Source organism: Oncorhynchus masou, chromosome 13, assembly GCF_036934945.1.
Source record: "Oncorhynchus masou masou isolate Uvic2021 chromosome 13, UVic_Omas_1.1, whole genome shotgun sequence".
Classification (NCBI taxonomy): Eukaryota; Metazoa; Chordata; class Actinopteri; order Salmoniformes; family Salmonidae; genus Oncorhynchus; species Oncorhynchus masou.
Window position 1 is genome coordinate 66,153,635 of NC_088224.1, and position 15,046 is coordinate 66,168,680.

The following is a 15,046-nucleotide window of genomic DNA, read 5'->3' on the forward strand; positions in this document are numbered from 1 at the left end:
AAAATGTGGAAAAAGTCAAGGGGTTTTGAATAATTTCCGAATGCACTGTGATTGGCTATTCCCACATATCTTCATCTTCCTATCAAGTGAATAAAGACCACAAGACGCATTTCAAGACTTCCCAAAAAATCACATATATTTATTTCTCAAAGTGGCATTTCAACCATCTAAACTTTACACTATTTTTTGTTTTAATTTACAAAAACCACATTTATTTTAAATAAATCTGCAGATCACTTGAGACTAAATAGTATGTGCTGGATATCAAAATGAATATCTGGTTTTGAATTCCTATGACTATCCTTCACCTACTTTTAACTCCTCAAAGTGGCTATTTAAAAAAATACTTTAGAACATAAAACTATGAGTATACGGAAATAAACACTACTAGGATCGCAAAATTCGACTAACTTTCCTAAAATTCCCAAGTTTTCCGGAAATCCAGGCTGGAAGATTCCGAGAATCAGGTTGGAATAAGAAATGCAGGAATCCTCCAAACGGGACTTCTGGAAAACCAGGGAATTTTGGGAAAGCTAGAATTTTACAACCCTAAATACAACACATTCACTGTAAAAGAGTACCTGTCCCATTCTACGACTTACTGTACCCTAATGGCATTCGACTGGTTTCTAGTGGAATGATGATTGACAAAGAATTTCATCAAACAGTAGTACTATTCCTATCGGGGACATCGAGTCATTCAGAGCTAATGGCTATTTATTAGAAATTCAATAAACTTTTTTGACTTTCTTTAAGAGTAAAAAAAAGTTGCTGAACCCTAGTAGAAATATATAGGTTCTGCTTGCTCGACTAGAATACATGTTTTGAGGATGTCAGATAATTGTGTGTCTGTGTCACTTGGTCCTGTGACTGACAACTGGCGGGTCTGTCTGTCTCTATTGTTTAAATAGCTGAATGTTAATGAGATGAAGGGCAGATAAGCAGACCCTCTCTCTATCTCTCTTTCTCTCTCTCTCAATTTTTTCTGTCTCTCCCTTTTCTCTCTTTCCTTCTTTCTCTCTTTTTCTCTTTAGTAGATTGACTGAGCCCTTCAGAAAACACTGACTAGACATTCAATCTCATTCATTGTTACTGGCCCTTACATACTGTACTTGTTGTGCTTTGGTCAAGATCAGGCCACATCAGACGTGTCCCATAGCGAAGGTCTATGTGTGTTTATGTATGCTAGACTGTGTACACATCTACAACACTCTCTATCAGACACAGAAACATAAGTTGAGAGGTCATTGCAAGAGACTTGGGAGTATGGGGATTGCAATTGAGGCGGTAACAAGCAATGGGGGGATTCTGGAGAAATAAAGCTGCGGAAAGTGTGAGAGGCTGTCCATCAGCCCTGTTGCTTGTGACCTGTCAGTCCGTCCATACATCTCTCCATTCGTCATCTGTCAGCACGTTCGTCTGTCTGTCTGTCCGTGGTCCCATGGGGGGGGGATTGAGTTGGAGTTGGGATGGGTCTAGATGTCTAGGGGGGTCCTGTGGTCCTATGGACTCCCACTGTAGGAGTAGTCTGCCTTGTTGTGCATCACCAGCTTGTTGTCCACAAAGTAGAAGCTGTCGGACTGCGTTTTGTATGGGTGCAGGATCATCTCACGCACTGAGGAAGAAGAGAGAGCAAGGACACATCAGTGTGTGTGTGTTTGTGTAAGTGTGTGTGTTTGAGTGAATGCGTGTGTGTGTGTGTGTTTGAGTGAACGTGTGTGTGTGTTTGTGTGTCGGACTGTCTGGTATGGGTACAGGACATGCATGCATGCGTGCTATGTCTGTGTCTCTGTTTCTATGAGTGTCTATACTCACTGATGTCCTCTGACAGAGGGGGGAACTCATAGATGTGTTCACAGGTGTTCTTGCTGCTGGGCATACAGAAACCAAACTCAAAATCAAAGCTCTTGAGGAGCTGCTCTCTGAAGTAGTGCCTCTCAATCATCCTGAAGTTGTTGATGGGCATGTCTCCCACTGTGAACTCCACACTGTGTCAGAGAGGACAGGGGGACAGAGAGATCTGATAAACTCTTGGAAACACACTTACACACATCATTAGTTTGTCATAGTTTGATGGAGAACGGAAGTATAATTCCATGTCTCCTCATCTGCCCCCATTCTGTAGCCCTTTCCTGCAGTCCAATGAAACACTGACCTCATGGGTGGAATGTTATTCATATTTTTCAGAATTTCCTAATTAATAAAGATTATTTTAAAGAGGCGAACATCTGGTGTTTCTATGTCAAACAATTTTGTTATATTTCATTCTTCTATGATCTATATAAAGTGTAGTATTGGGATGCAAACTACAACGATTTCAACTTTATATCTGAAATAGTACAGGTGTCTTCTTTTTTAAGCCCATAACCATGTGTGTGAGGTGTATACTTTGGTTTCAAAGTAGATTTGTTCAAGACTACTAAGATTTAGCCCACTGCAGTAATTAATAACAACTGGCCCGAATGTCCTTTTCCTCATCTCTCTGTCTCTCTCTCTCTCGTTCTCCCTCTCTGCCTTCTTTTCTCTCTCTCTATCTCTCTCTCTCTCTCTCTCTCTCTCTCTCTCTCTCTATCTCTCTCTCTCTCTCGTTCTCCCTCTCTGCCTTCTTTTCTCTCTCTCTCTCTCTCTCTCTCTCTCTCTCTCTCTCTCTCTCTCTCTCTCTATCTCTCTCTGTCTCTCTCTCTCGTTCTCCCTCTCTGCCTTCTTTTCTCTCTCTCTCTCTTTCTCTCTCTCCCTCTCTCTTTCTCTCTGCCCCCAACTGTACGGCCTTCCTGGCTCCTTGGTATCTGTCACTCACAAACACGCATGCAAGCACGTAGGCATGCATGCACACACTCTCACCTCCTCTCACTCTCCGAGAATAGCCCTCCCCATCTGTCTCCTCTTCGTAGAGCAGCAGGGCACTGAGTGTCCACCGCACCACCATTCTTACACACCCACACACCCTGGCGGCCATCTTAGCTCTGACTTACGTGGCTCCGACCTGGCGCAGCTGCAGGAAGGCGGGGGTGAACTGGTAACGGACGAAGCGGCCTCCGTTGGGGTCCAAGTCCTTCTTTTCGCCCGCTGCCACAGTGTCACAAAAGATACCGCGTTAACAAGCCTGCTGTTTTGAAGCGCAGTCGCTCTGCTGTGTACCTCTCTGAATAGACACCGTTTCAGAGCCTTAGATGATCAACTCACACAGCGAAATAACACCTTCTCAATGGCGACCTAGCAATTCATTCATGAATCATGCATATTACTGCCTGGGCCTAGTTAACCCAGAGGTTGATGTCAGAAATTAACATACACTTTAGCCAAATACATTTAAACTCAGTTTTTCACAATTCCTGACATTTAATCCTAGTAAAAATTCTCTGTCTTAGCTCAGTTAGGATCAGCACTTTATTTTAAGAATGTGAAATGTTAGAATAATAGTAGAGAGAAGGATTTATTTCAGCTTTTATTTCTTTCATCACATTCCCAGTAGGTCAGAAGTGTACATACACTCAATTAGTATTTGGTAGCATTGCCTTTAAATTGTTTAATGTGGGTCAAACATTTCAGGTAGCCTTCCACAAGCTTCCCACAATAAGTTGGGTGAATTTTGGCCCATTCCTCCTGACAGAGCTGGTGTAACTGAGTCATGTTTGTAGACCTCCTTGCTCGCACACGCTTTTTCAGTTCTGCCCACAAATTCCCTATAGGATTGAGGTCAAGGCTTTGTGATGGCCACAACTTTGGAAGTATGCTTGGGGTCGTTGTCCATTTGGAAGACTCATTTGCGACCAAGCTTTAACTTCCTGACTGATGTCTTGAGATATTGCTTAAATATATCTACATCATTTTCCTCCCTCATGATGCCATCTATTTTGTGAATTGCACCAGTCCCTCCTGCAGCAAAGCACCCCACAACATGATGCTGCCACCCCGTGCTTCACGGTTGGGATGGTGTTCTTCGGCATGCAAGCCTCTCCCTTTTTCCTCCAAACATAACGATGGTCATTATGGCCAAACAGTTCTATTTTTGTTTCATCAGAGCAGAGGAAATTTCTCCAAAAAGTACAATCTTTGTTCCCATGTGCAGTTGCAAACCATAGTCTGGCTTTTTAAGGTGGTTTTGGAGCAGTGGCATCTTCCTTGCTGAGCAGCTTTTCAGGTTATGTTGATATAGGACTCGTTTTACTGTGGATATAGATACTTTTGTCCCTGTCTCCTCCAGCATCTTCACAAGGTCCTTTGCTGTTGTTCTGGGATTGATTTGCACTTCTCGCACAAAAGTACGTTCATCTCTAGGAGACAGACTTGTGGAGGTCTACAATTTTTTTCCGAGGTTTTTGGTAGGCTTTTAGGTAGGCCTTGAAATACATCCACAGGTGCACCTCCAATTGACTCAAATGATGTCAATTAGTCTATCAGAACCTTCTAAAGCCATGACATCATTTTCTGGAATTTTCCAAGCTGTTTAAAGGCACAGTCAACTTAGTGTATGTAAACTTCTGACCCACTGACCCCAACAGTGAATTGCACAAAGCAGATGTCCTAACCGACTTTCCAAAACTATAGTTTGTTAATGTTTGTTATGACCTATAGTTTAGTGCCACAAGTCATACATCCTAGGGTCTAATAATAGAGAATATGTTAACATGTATCTATGAATATGTTAGGGGACACAAATACTAACGGTTATACACTACCGTTCAAAAGTTTGGGGTCACTAAGAAATGTCCTTGTTTTTGAGAGAAAAGCACATTTTTTGTCCATTAAAATAACATCAAATCAGAAATACAGTGTAGACATTGCTAATGCTGTAAATTGCTATTGTAGTGTTTTGTAGCGTTTTGAACGGTCGTGTACATAGTACAGACAGGCCTAATACTGACCTGGTGCTGGAGGCTTGGTGATCTCAAACAGCACCATCCCTGTCTCCATGTCTTGATTAAATACATTATAATGGGGGACATGTATCTAATATCTGTACTGTATAATATGATAGTTTCGACATAGCACATACCTGGTACAGGGGGCTTGGTGATCTCAAACAGAACCGTCCCTGTCTCCATGTCTCGGATTTTGAACCGTGTGAAATCGATCATGTGAACGTTCTCCTCTGGGGAACATAGGTAGTCTGAAACAGAAAGGAGACAGAGCACCTTTTAATCTGAATACAGGAGGGCTACAGGAGGGCTACATACTCTACAGAACACCTTTTAATCTGAATACAGGAGGGCTACATACTCTACAGAACACCTTTTAATCTGAATATAGGAGGGCTACATAATCTACAGAACACCTTTTAATCTGAATACAGGGTGGCTACATACTCTACAGAACACATTTTAATCTGAATACAGGAGGGCTACATACTCTACAGAACACCTTTTAATCTGAATACAGGAGGGCTACATACTCTACAGAACACCTTTTAATCTGAATACAGGGTGGCTACATACTCCACAGAACACCTTTTAATCTGAATACAGGAGGGCTACATACTCTACAGAACACCTTTTAATCTGAATACAGGAGGGCTACATACTCTACAGAACACCTTTTAATCTGAATACAGGAGGGCTACATACTCTACAGAACACCTTTTAATCTGAATACAGGAGGGCTACATACTCTACAGAACACCTTTTAATCTGAATACAGGAGGGCTACATACTCTACAGAACACCTTTTAATCTGAATACAGGGTGGCTACATACTCCACAGAACACCTTTTAATCTGAATACAGGAGGGATACATACTCTACAGAACACCTTTTAATCTGAAAACAGGAGGGCTACATACTCTACAGAACACCTTTTAATCTGAATACAGGAGGGCTACATACTCTACAGAACACCTTTTAATCTGAATACAGGAGGGCTACAGGAGGGCTACATAGTCTACAGAACACCTTTTAATCTGAATACAGGGTGGCTACATACTCTACAGAACACCTTTTAATCTGAATACAGGGTGGCTACATACTCTACAGAACACCTTTTAATCTGAATACAGGAGGGCTACATACTCTACAGAACACCTTTTAATCTGAATACAGGAGGGCTACATATTCTACAGAACACATTTTAATCTGAATACAGGGGGGCTACATACTCTACAGAACACCTTTTAATCTGAATACTGGAGGGCTACAGGAGGGCTACATAGTCTACAGAACACCTTTTAATCTGAATACAGGAGGGCTACATACTCTACAGAACACCTTTTAATCTGAACACAGGAGGGCTACAGGAGGGCTACTACAGGAGGGCTACATACTCTACAGAACACATTTTAATCTGAATACAGGGGGGCTACATACTCTACAGAACACCTTTTAATCAGAATACAGGGGGGCTACATACTCTACAGAACACCTTTTAATCTGAATACAGGAGGGCTACAGGAGGGCTACATAGTCTACAGAACACCTTTTAATCTGAATACAGGAGGGCTACATACTCTACAGAACACCTTTTAATCTGAATACAGGAGGGCTACATACTCTACAGAACACCTTTTAATCTGAATACAGGGTGGCTACATACTCCACAGAACACCTTTTAATCTGAATACAGGAGGGCTACATACTCTACAGAACACCTTTTAATCTGAATACAGGAGGGCTACATACTCTACAGAACACCTTTTAATCTGAATACAGGAGGGCTACATACTCTACAGAACACCTTTTAATCTGAATACAGGGGGGCTACATACTCTACAGAACACCTTTTAATCTGAATACAGGAGGGCTACATACTCTACAGAACACCTTTTAATCTGAATACAGGAGGAGGGCTACATACTCTACAGAACAAATTTTAATCTGAATACAGGGGGGCTACATACTCTACAGAACACCTTTTAATCTGAATACAGGGTGGCTACATACTCTACAGAACACCTTTTAATCAGAATACAGGGGGGCTACATACTCTACAGAACACCTTTTAATCTGAATACAGGAGGGCTACAGGAGGGCTACATAGTCTACAGAACACCTTTTAATCTGAATACAGGGGGGGTACTACAGGAGGGCTACATACTCTACAGAACACCTTTTAATCTGAATACATGAGGGCTACATACTCTACAGAACACCTTTTAATCTGAATACAGGAGGGCTACATACTCTACAGAACACCTTTTAATCTGAATACAGGAGGGCTACATACTCTACAGAACACCTTTTAATCTGAATACAGGGTGGCTACATACTCTACAGAACACCTTTTAATCTGAATACAGGAGGGCTACATACTCTACAGAACACATTTTAATCTGAATACAGGAGGGCTACATACTCTACAGAACACCTTTTAATCTGAATACAGGAGGGCTACATACTCTACAGAACACCTTTTAATCTGAATACAGGAGGGCTACAGGAGGGCTACTACAGGAGGGCTACATACTCTACAGAACACATTTTAATCTGAATAAAGGGGGGCTACATACTCTACAGAACACCTTTTAATCTGAATACAGGAGGGCTACATACTCTACAGAACACCTTTTAATCAGAATACAGGAGGGCTACATACTCTACAGAACACCTTTTAATCTGAATACAGGAGGGCTACATACTCTACAGAACACCTTTTAATCTGAATACAGGAGGGCTACATACTCTACAGAACACCTTTTAATCTGAATACAGGGTGGCTACATACTCTACAGAATACCTTTTAATCTGAATACAGGGGGGCTACATACTCTACAGAACACCTTTTAATCTGAATACAGGGGGGGGGGGGTACTACAGGAGGGCTACATACTCTACAGAACACCTTTTAATCTGAATACATGAGGGCTACATACTCTACAGAACACCTTTTAATCTGAATACAGGAGGGCTACATACTCTACAGAACACCTTTTAATCTGAATACAGGAGGGCTACATACTCTACAGAACACATTTTAATCTGAATACAGGAGGGCTACATACTCTACAGAACACCTTTTAATCTGAATACAGGAGGGCTACATACTCTACAGAACACCTTTTAATCTGAATACAGGAGGGCTACAGGAGGGCTACTACAGGAGGGCTACATACTCTACAGAACACATTTTAATCTGAATACAGGGGGGCTACATACTCTACAGAACACCTTTTAATCTGAATACAGGAGGGCTACATACTCTACAGAACACCTTTTAATCTGAATACAGGAGGGCTACATACTCTACAGAACACCTTTTAATCTGAATACAGGAGGGCTACATACTCTACAGAACACCTTTTAATCTGAATACAGGAGGGCTACATACTCTACAGAACACCTTTTAATCTGAATACAGGGTGGCTACATACTCTACAGAACACCTTTTAATCTGAATACAGGAGGGCTACATACTCTACAAAATACCTTTTAATCTGAATACAGGAGGGCTACAGGAGGGCTACATACTCTACAGAACACCTTTTAATCTGAATACAGGAGGGCTACATACTCTACAGAACACCTTTTAATCTGAATACAGGAGGGCTACATACTCTACAAAATACCTTTTAATCTGAATACAGGAGGGCTACATACTCTACAGAACACCTTTTAATCTGAATACAGGAGGGCTACATACTCTACAGAACACCTTTTAATCTGAATACAGGGTGGCTACATACTCCACAGAACACCTTTTAATCTGAATACAGGAGGGCTACATACTCTACAGAACACCTTTTAATCTGAATACAGGAGGGCTACATACTCTACAGAACACCTTTTAATCTGAATACAGGGTGGCTACATACTCCACAGAACACCTTTTAATCTGAATACAGGAGGGCTACATACTCTACAGAACACATTTTAATCTGAATACAGGAGGAGGGCTACATACTCTACAGAACAAATTTTAATCTGAATACAGGGGGGCTACATACTCTACAGAACACCTTTTAATCAGAATACAGGGGGGCTACATACTCTACAGAACACCTTTTAATCTGAATACAGGAGGGCTACAGGAGGGCTACATAGTCTACAGAACACCTTTTAATCTGAATACAGGGGGGGGGGGGGTACTACAGGAGGGCTACATACTCTACAGAACACCTTTTAATCTGAATACAGGAGGGCTACATACTCTACAGAACACCTTTTAATCTGAATACAGGAGGGCTACATACTCTACAGAACACCTTTTAATCTGAATACAGGAGGGCTACATACTCTACAGAACACCTTTTAATCTGAATACAGGGTGGCTACATACTCTACAGAACACCTTTTAATCTGAATACAGGAGGGCTACATACTCTACAGAACACATTTTAATCTGAATACAGGAGGGCTACATAGTCTACAGAACACCTTTTAATCTGAATACAGGGGGGGTACTACAGGAGGGCTACATACTCTACAGAACACCTTTTAATCTGAATACAGGAGGGCTACATACTCTACAGAACACCTTTTAATCTGAATACAGGAGGGCTACAGGAGGGCTACTACAGGAGGGCTACATACTCTACAGAACACATTTTAATCTGAATACAGGGGGGCTACATACTCTACAGAACACCTTTTAATCTGAATACAGGAGGGCTACAGGAGGGCTACTACAGGAGGGCTACATACTCTACAGAACACCTTTAAATCAAAGGAATTAACAGTAGTTCCACAAAGACTATGGGATACTTTTACGATACATTTGTTCAAGTTCATGAACATTCTAGAATTGTCAATTGTCAACCTCTTGCATACAAACCAGACCAGAACTGTTTAATATAAAATGTAACTTTGATCAAATAAAGGAATGTAAAAGCATGAATCTTGGTGTAACGATCATCTTCGGGAGAAAGAGAGGAGGACCAAAGCGCAGCGTGGTAAGTGTTCATGATGATGTTTAATTAAAACTCAGAACACTAAACAATAAATGACAACGTGAATTTACAAAACCGAAACGGTACCGTGTGGCCCAAACACTCACACGGAAACAAACACCCACAAACCAAAAGTGATACCCAGGCTGCCTAAGTATGATTCTCAATCAGGGACAACAATTGACAGCTGCCTCTGATTGAGAACCATACTAGGCCGAACTCAAAAACCCACATAGAAAAACAAACATCGACTGCCCACCCCAACTCACGCCCTGACCATACTAAAACACAGACAAAAACAAAGGAACTAAGGTCAGAATGTGACACTTGGTACACTTGGACTACAAGTAATAAAATCTATGTTAAAAGACAATTATGCAGTTGTTACAGCGTTGTGTACACTGATTCAGCTCTTCTGACCCTGCCCCATCCAGCCACCTGGCCAGCCTGTCAGATCCTCACCTAACACAGAGACAGAAATAGCTATTTTTACTCCTCTAATCCTTGAGTCTGCCAAGATGTGACACTGACAATAATCACAGTCTTATAGTCACTGGAGAACTTCTCTGAGATAACATGCAGGCCCACAGTGTTTTGTGTCACACTAACAGAACTGACAGCTTGGAATATGAGACACTTCTATAAGGCCCTCTCACAGAACTGACAGCTTGGAATATGAGACACTTCTATAAGGCCCTCTCACAGAACTGACAGCTTGGAATATGAAACACTTCTATAAGGCCCTCTCACAGAACTGACAGCTTGGAATATGAGACACTTCTATAAGGCCCTCTCACAGAACTGGCAGCTTGGAATATGAGACACTTCTATAAGGCCCTCTCACAGAACTGGCAGCTTGGAATATGTGGAAGGGAAAATATTAGGACAGAAATAGAACACTGACAAACACATATGGTTCCAATACAGCTCAGTTGGTTGGAGCATGTTGTCGACAACACCAGGGCAACACCAGGACAAAACCAGGGCAACACCAGGGGGCCAGCCAACATAGCCTAAGGTTTGGGTCGAGGGTACAGTACGCTGATCCCACACCCTTAGATAAAAAGGGTTCCAAAAGGGTTCTTCGGCTGTCCCCATAGATGAACCATTTTTGGTTCCAGGTAGAATCCTTTTTGGTTCCATGTAGAGCCCTCTCTGTGGAAAGGATAATACATGAAACACAAAATACTTCTAGCTGGAACCAAAAAGGGTTCTTCAAAGGGTTGTCCTATGGGGAAATGCATAGAACCCTTTTAGGTTCTAGATAGCACCCTTTTTGCAGATCTGTGCCCAAGGGACAGCATCTACAGCCCTGTGGCATACACTCACCCCCCCACAGGCTGTGGATTAGGACTAAGAGGCTTACATTGTTTCACCGTCATATGGACAGATTGGAAGACGTTAAGGGGATTTGGGGAAACTATAGGTTTTGCTGTACTATAACCTCCATTCCCCCGACACCACCCCACACATTGACCACTACACCCCTTTCATACACCCCTCCCTACCTGCGTCCCATTAATTGAATCTACAGGTGGGCACCTGCCTCTAAGCCTTTGATATAACTTCATGTCAAAACTGTACTGAGGTAGAACAGTAAGAGCATGTTCTAGTAAGAGTTCATCGAGCCCTCAAACACACACAAATCAAATAGTGTGCACACTCTCTCTTTCTCTCTTTTGCCTCTTCCTCTCTCTCTCTCTCTCTCTCTCTCTCTCTCTCTCTCTTTGTCTCTCTTCCTCTCTCTCTCCCTTTCTATCTGTCTCTCTCTCTCTTTGTCTCTCTTCCTCTCTCTCTCTCTCTCCCCTCTCTGTCTCTCTCTCTCTCTCTGTCTCTCATCCTCTCTCTCACTCTCTCTCTCTGTCTCTTCCCCTCTCTCTCTCTCTCTCTGTCTCTCATCCTCTCTCTCTGTCTCTCTCTCTCTCTCTGTCTCCCACTGTCTCTCACTCTTTCTCTTCCTCTCTCTCTTTGTCTCTCTCTCTCTCTCTCTCAATTCAATTAAATTCAATTTGCTTTATTGGCATGGCGTAACAATGTACATATTGCTAAAGCTTATTTTGGATATATACAATATAAAAATGAACTAAAAATAAGAATCAAATAGGTTAACGGGACAACAGTAACAACAATAACCAAGCGTCAAAATAACCATACATTCAACAATAACAATAAATATACAGTAGAGTACATGTGCAGGTTGATTGGTCTGTCAGACACTGTCCCTCATCTTATGGCAGGCAGCAATGTAGTGTTCTGCCAACTCACAGCTCTCTGCGTCCTCCCCCAACAGGACGGGTAGCCTATCCTCATCAGAGAGGTCTTTGAAACCTTGAATAAGGGTTTCAAATTTGGGAAAATGACACTCTCTAATTGTTTTATATTTTTTACATTTTGTCAGGAAATGCAGCTCCGTCTCAGGTTCTGCTGTTGTGCAGTGGTTGTACAGCCTTTCCTCTACAGGGAGCCAGGTTTTCCTGTGTCTACCCTTCTCAATGGCAAGGCTGTGCTCACTGAGCCTGTACTTTGTCAAGGTTTTTCTAAGGTTTTGATCAGTAACCATGGTCAAATATTTAGCCACGGTGTACTGTCGATTTAGGACCAGATAGCACTGCATTTTGCTTTGTGTTTGTGCTTGTGTTTCCCAATAAGCAATGTAGTTTTGTTTTGACTGTGTTGTAATTTGGTTTATTCTGATTGATTGGATGTTCTGGTCCTGAGGCTTCAGTGTGTTAGTAGAACAGGTTTGAGAACTCAGCCTCAGGACCAGCTGGAGGGGACTATTTTCTTTGCTCAGCTCTTGGCATTGCAGGGCTTGGTAATGATATGAGAGGGGGTCACTGTATTTTAGACGTTTCTAAAACTGAATTGCTCTTTTTTTGAGTTTTTATTATTTGTGGATATTGGCCTAATTCTGCCCTGCATGCATTGTTTGTAGTTTTCCTCTGGACATGTTGGAGAATCTTACAGAACTCTGCATGAATGGTTTCAATGGGGTGTTTGTCCCATTTGATGAAATCTTGTTTTGCAAGTGGACCCCACACCTCGCTGCAATTGGTTCAATGACATATTCAATTAGTTTTAATAGGTATTTCAATTTCAATTAGTTTTTTAATGGCGTAGAATGCCCTGCGTGCTTTCTCTCTAAATTAATTCACTGCCTCATTAAGGTGTCTAGTTGAACTTATTTTTAAACCTAAGTAATTGTAGTGTGTACAGTACTCTATATATGTTGTACCAATTGAGAACTTTGGTCTAATTCCCTGAGATCTCTCTGTCTCTCTCTCTCTCTCTCTCTCTCTCTCTCTCTCTCTCTGTCTCTCCCTCTGTCTTTCGCTCTCTCCCTCTGTCTCTCTCTCCCTCTCTCTGTCTCTCTCTCTCTTCAGTTCTTTACTTACCTAAGGGTTAGGAAGCAGATGGACCAAACTGGCTAGCCAATGACCAGGAGATATTTTTAGCCTTCCTGTTACCTAGCTGTGCTACATGGAGAGAGGGGATGTGTGTGTATGTGTAAGTGAGTATGAAAGGTCGTGTGTGTGTGTTTGTGTATACGCATGCACGCGTGTGTGTATGTGTGCGCTCACATACGTGTGTGTGTCTATGTGAGTGGAGGAGGGGGGAGTGTTGCACTCAAAGGGCCTTCACACAAACCTGCTGAGGTCTTAAGACGACGCCCTCGTTCCCTGCTCAGGCCCCGGTGTTGTTAGGTTCATTAATATAATTGGTAGCAGGCTTTGGACTCTGCTGTGTGTGTGTGTGTGTGTGTGTGTGTGTGTGTGTGTGTGTGTGTGTGTGTGTGTGTGTGTGTGTGTGTGTGTGTGTGTGTGTGTGTGTGTGTGTGTGTGTGTGTGTGTGTGTGTGTGTGCTGTGCAGATGGCAGTAATTCCCTTGTGAGTTGTGACTGGGTCTCCTGGCTACTTTCCATCTCACCTACTACCCACCTGTCATTATAATCCACACCACAGTACTACTACACCCACAGATAGATAGTAACAACTGTATATACTGTACGTGTGTGTGTGCGTGCGTGTGTATTCTGTACTGGTGGGATAATGGAACTTTTTCACATGTAAGACTGGGGCTCTATGTCTAAGTCCAGAAAGGTTGTCTCAGTGGAGTTGATGGGAAAGCACTCAGCACTGGGATAGCCAGACCAGTCAACAGATGTACTGTAGCTCTCCAACTTAAACCAGCAACCACAAATTCTGGGATTTTTACTTCTGAGGCCAACCTACAGTAAGGTTGAGGGTAACAGTGGTCTGAGGGTTACAGTGGTCTGAGGTTTACAGTGGTCTGAGGGTTACAGTGGTCTGAGGGTTACAGTAGTCTGAGGGTTACAGTGGTCTGAGGGTTACAGTGGTCTGAGGGTTACAGTGTTCTGAGGGTTACAGTGGTCTGAGGTTTACAGTGTTCTGAGGGTTACAGTGGTCTGAGGGTTACAGTGGTCTGAGGGTTACAGTGTTCTGAGGGTTACAGTGGTCTGAGGGTTACAGTGGTCTGAGGGTTACAGTGGTCTGAGGGTTACAGTGGTCTGAGGGTTACAGTGTTCTGAGGGTTATAGTGGTCTGAGGGTTACAGTGTTCTGAGGGTTATAGTGGTCTGAGGGTTACAGTGGTCTGAGGTTTACAGTGTTCTGAGGGTTATAGTGGTCTGAGGGTTACAGTGGTCTGAGGTTTACAGTGGTCTGAGGGTTACAGTGGTCTGAGGTTTACAGTGGTCTGAGGGTTACAGTGTTCTGAGGATTACAGTGGTCTGATGTTATAGTAGTCTGAGGTTTACAGTGGTCTGAGGGTTACAGTGGTCTGAGGGTTACAGTGGTCTGAGGGTTATAGTGGTCTGAGGTTTACAGTGGTCTGAGGTTTACAGTGTTCTGAGGGTTACAGTGGTCTGAGGTTATAGTGGTCTGAGGTTTACAGTGGTCTGAGGTTATAGTGGTCTGAGGGTTACAGTGGTCTGAGGTTATAGTGGTCTGAGGTTTTCAGTGGTCTGAGGGTTACAGTGGTCTGAGGTTTACAGTGGTCTGAGGGTTACAGTGGTCTGAGGTTTACAGTGGTCTGAGGGTTACAGTGTTCTGAGGGTTACAGTGTTCTGAGGGTTACAGTGGTCTGAGGGTTACAGTAGTCTGAGGTTTACAGTGGTCTGAGGGTTACAGTGGTCTGAGGGTTACAGTGGTCTGAGGTTTACAGTGGTCTGAGGGTTACAGTGTTCTGAGGGTTACAGTGGTCTGAGGGTTAC

The 15,046-nt window shown here is 42.7% G+C and overlaps 1 protein-coding gene across 1 annotated transcript in view; it reads right to left on the bottom strand.

Moving 5' to 3' along the window:
• Window positions 1–109: 109 nt before the first annotated feature.
• LOC135552860 (protein unc-119 homolog A-like) overlaps window positions 110–15,046 on the bottom strand; it is a 40,968-nt gene continuing 26,031 nt past the window's right edge. Inside the window, exons 2-5 of the mRNA XM_064984771.1 lie at window positions 4,997–5,110; window positions 2,973–3,066; window positions 1,816–1,988; window positions 110–1,615 (exon numbers count right to left, since the gene is read on the bottom strand). Of these exons, the coding sequence (XP_064840843.1) occupies window positions 1,503–1,615; window positions 1,816–1,988; window positions 2,973–3,066; window positions 4,997–5,110 (494 nt within the window). The 3' untranslated portion in view covers window positions 110–1,502. The remainder of the gene's footprint in view (window positions 1,616–1,815; window positions 1,989–2,972; window positions 3,067–4,996; window positions 5,111–15,046) is intronic.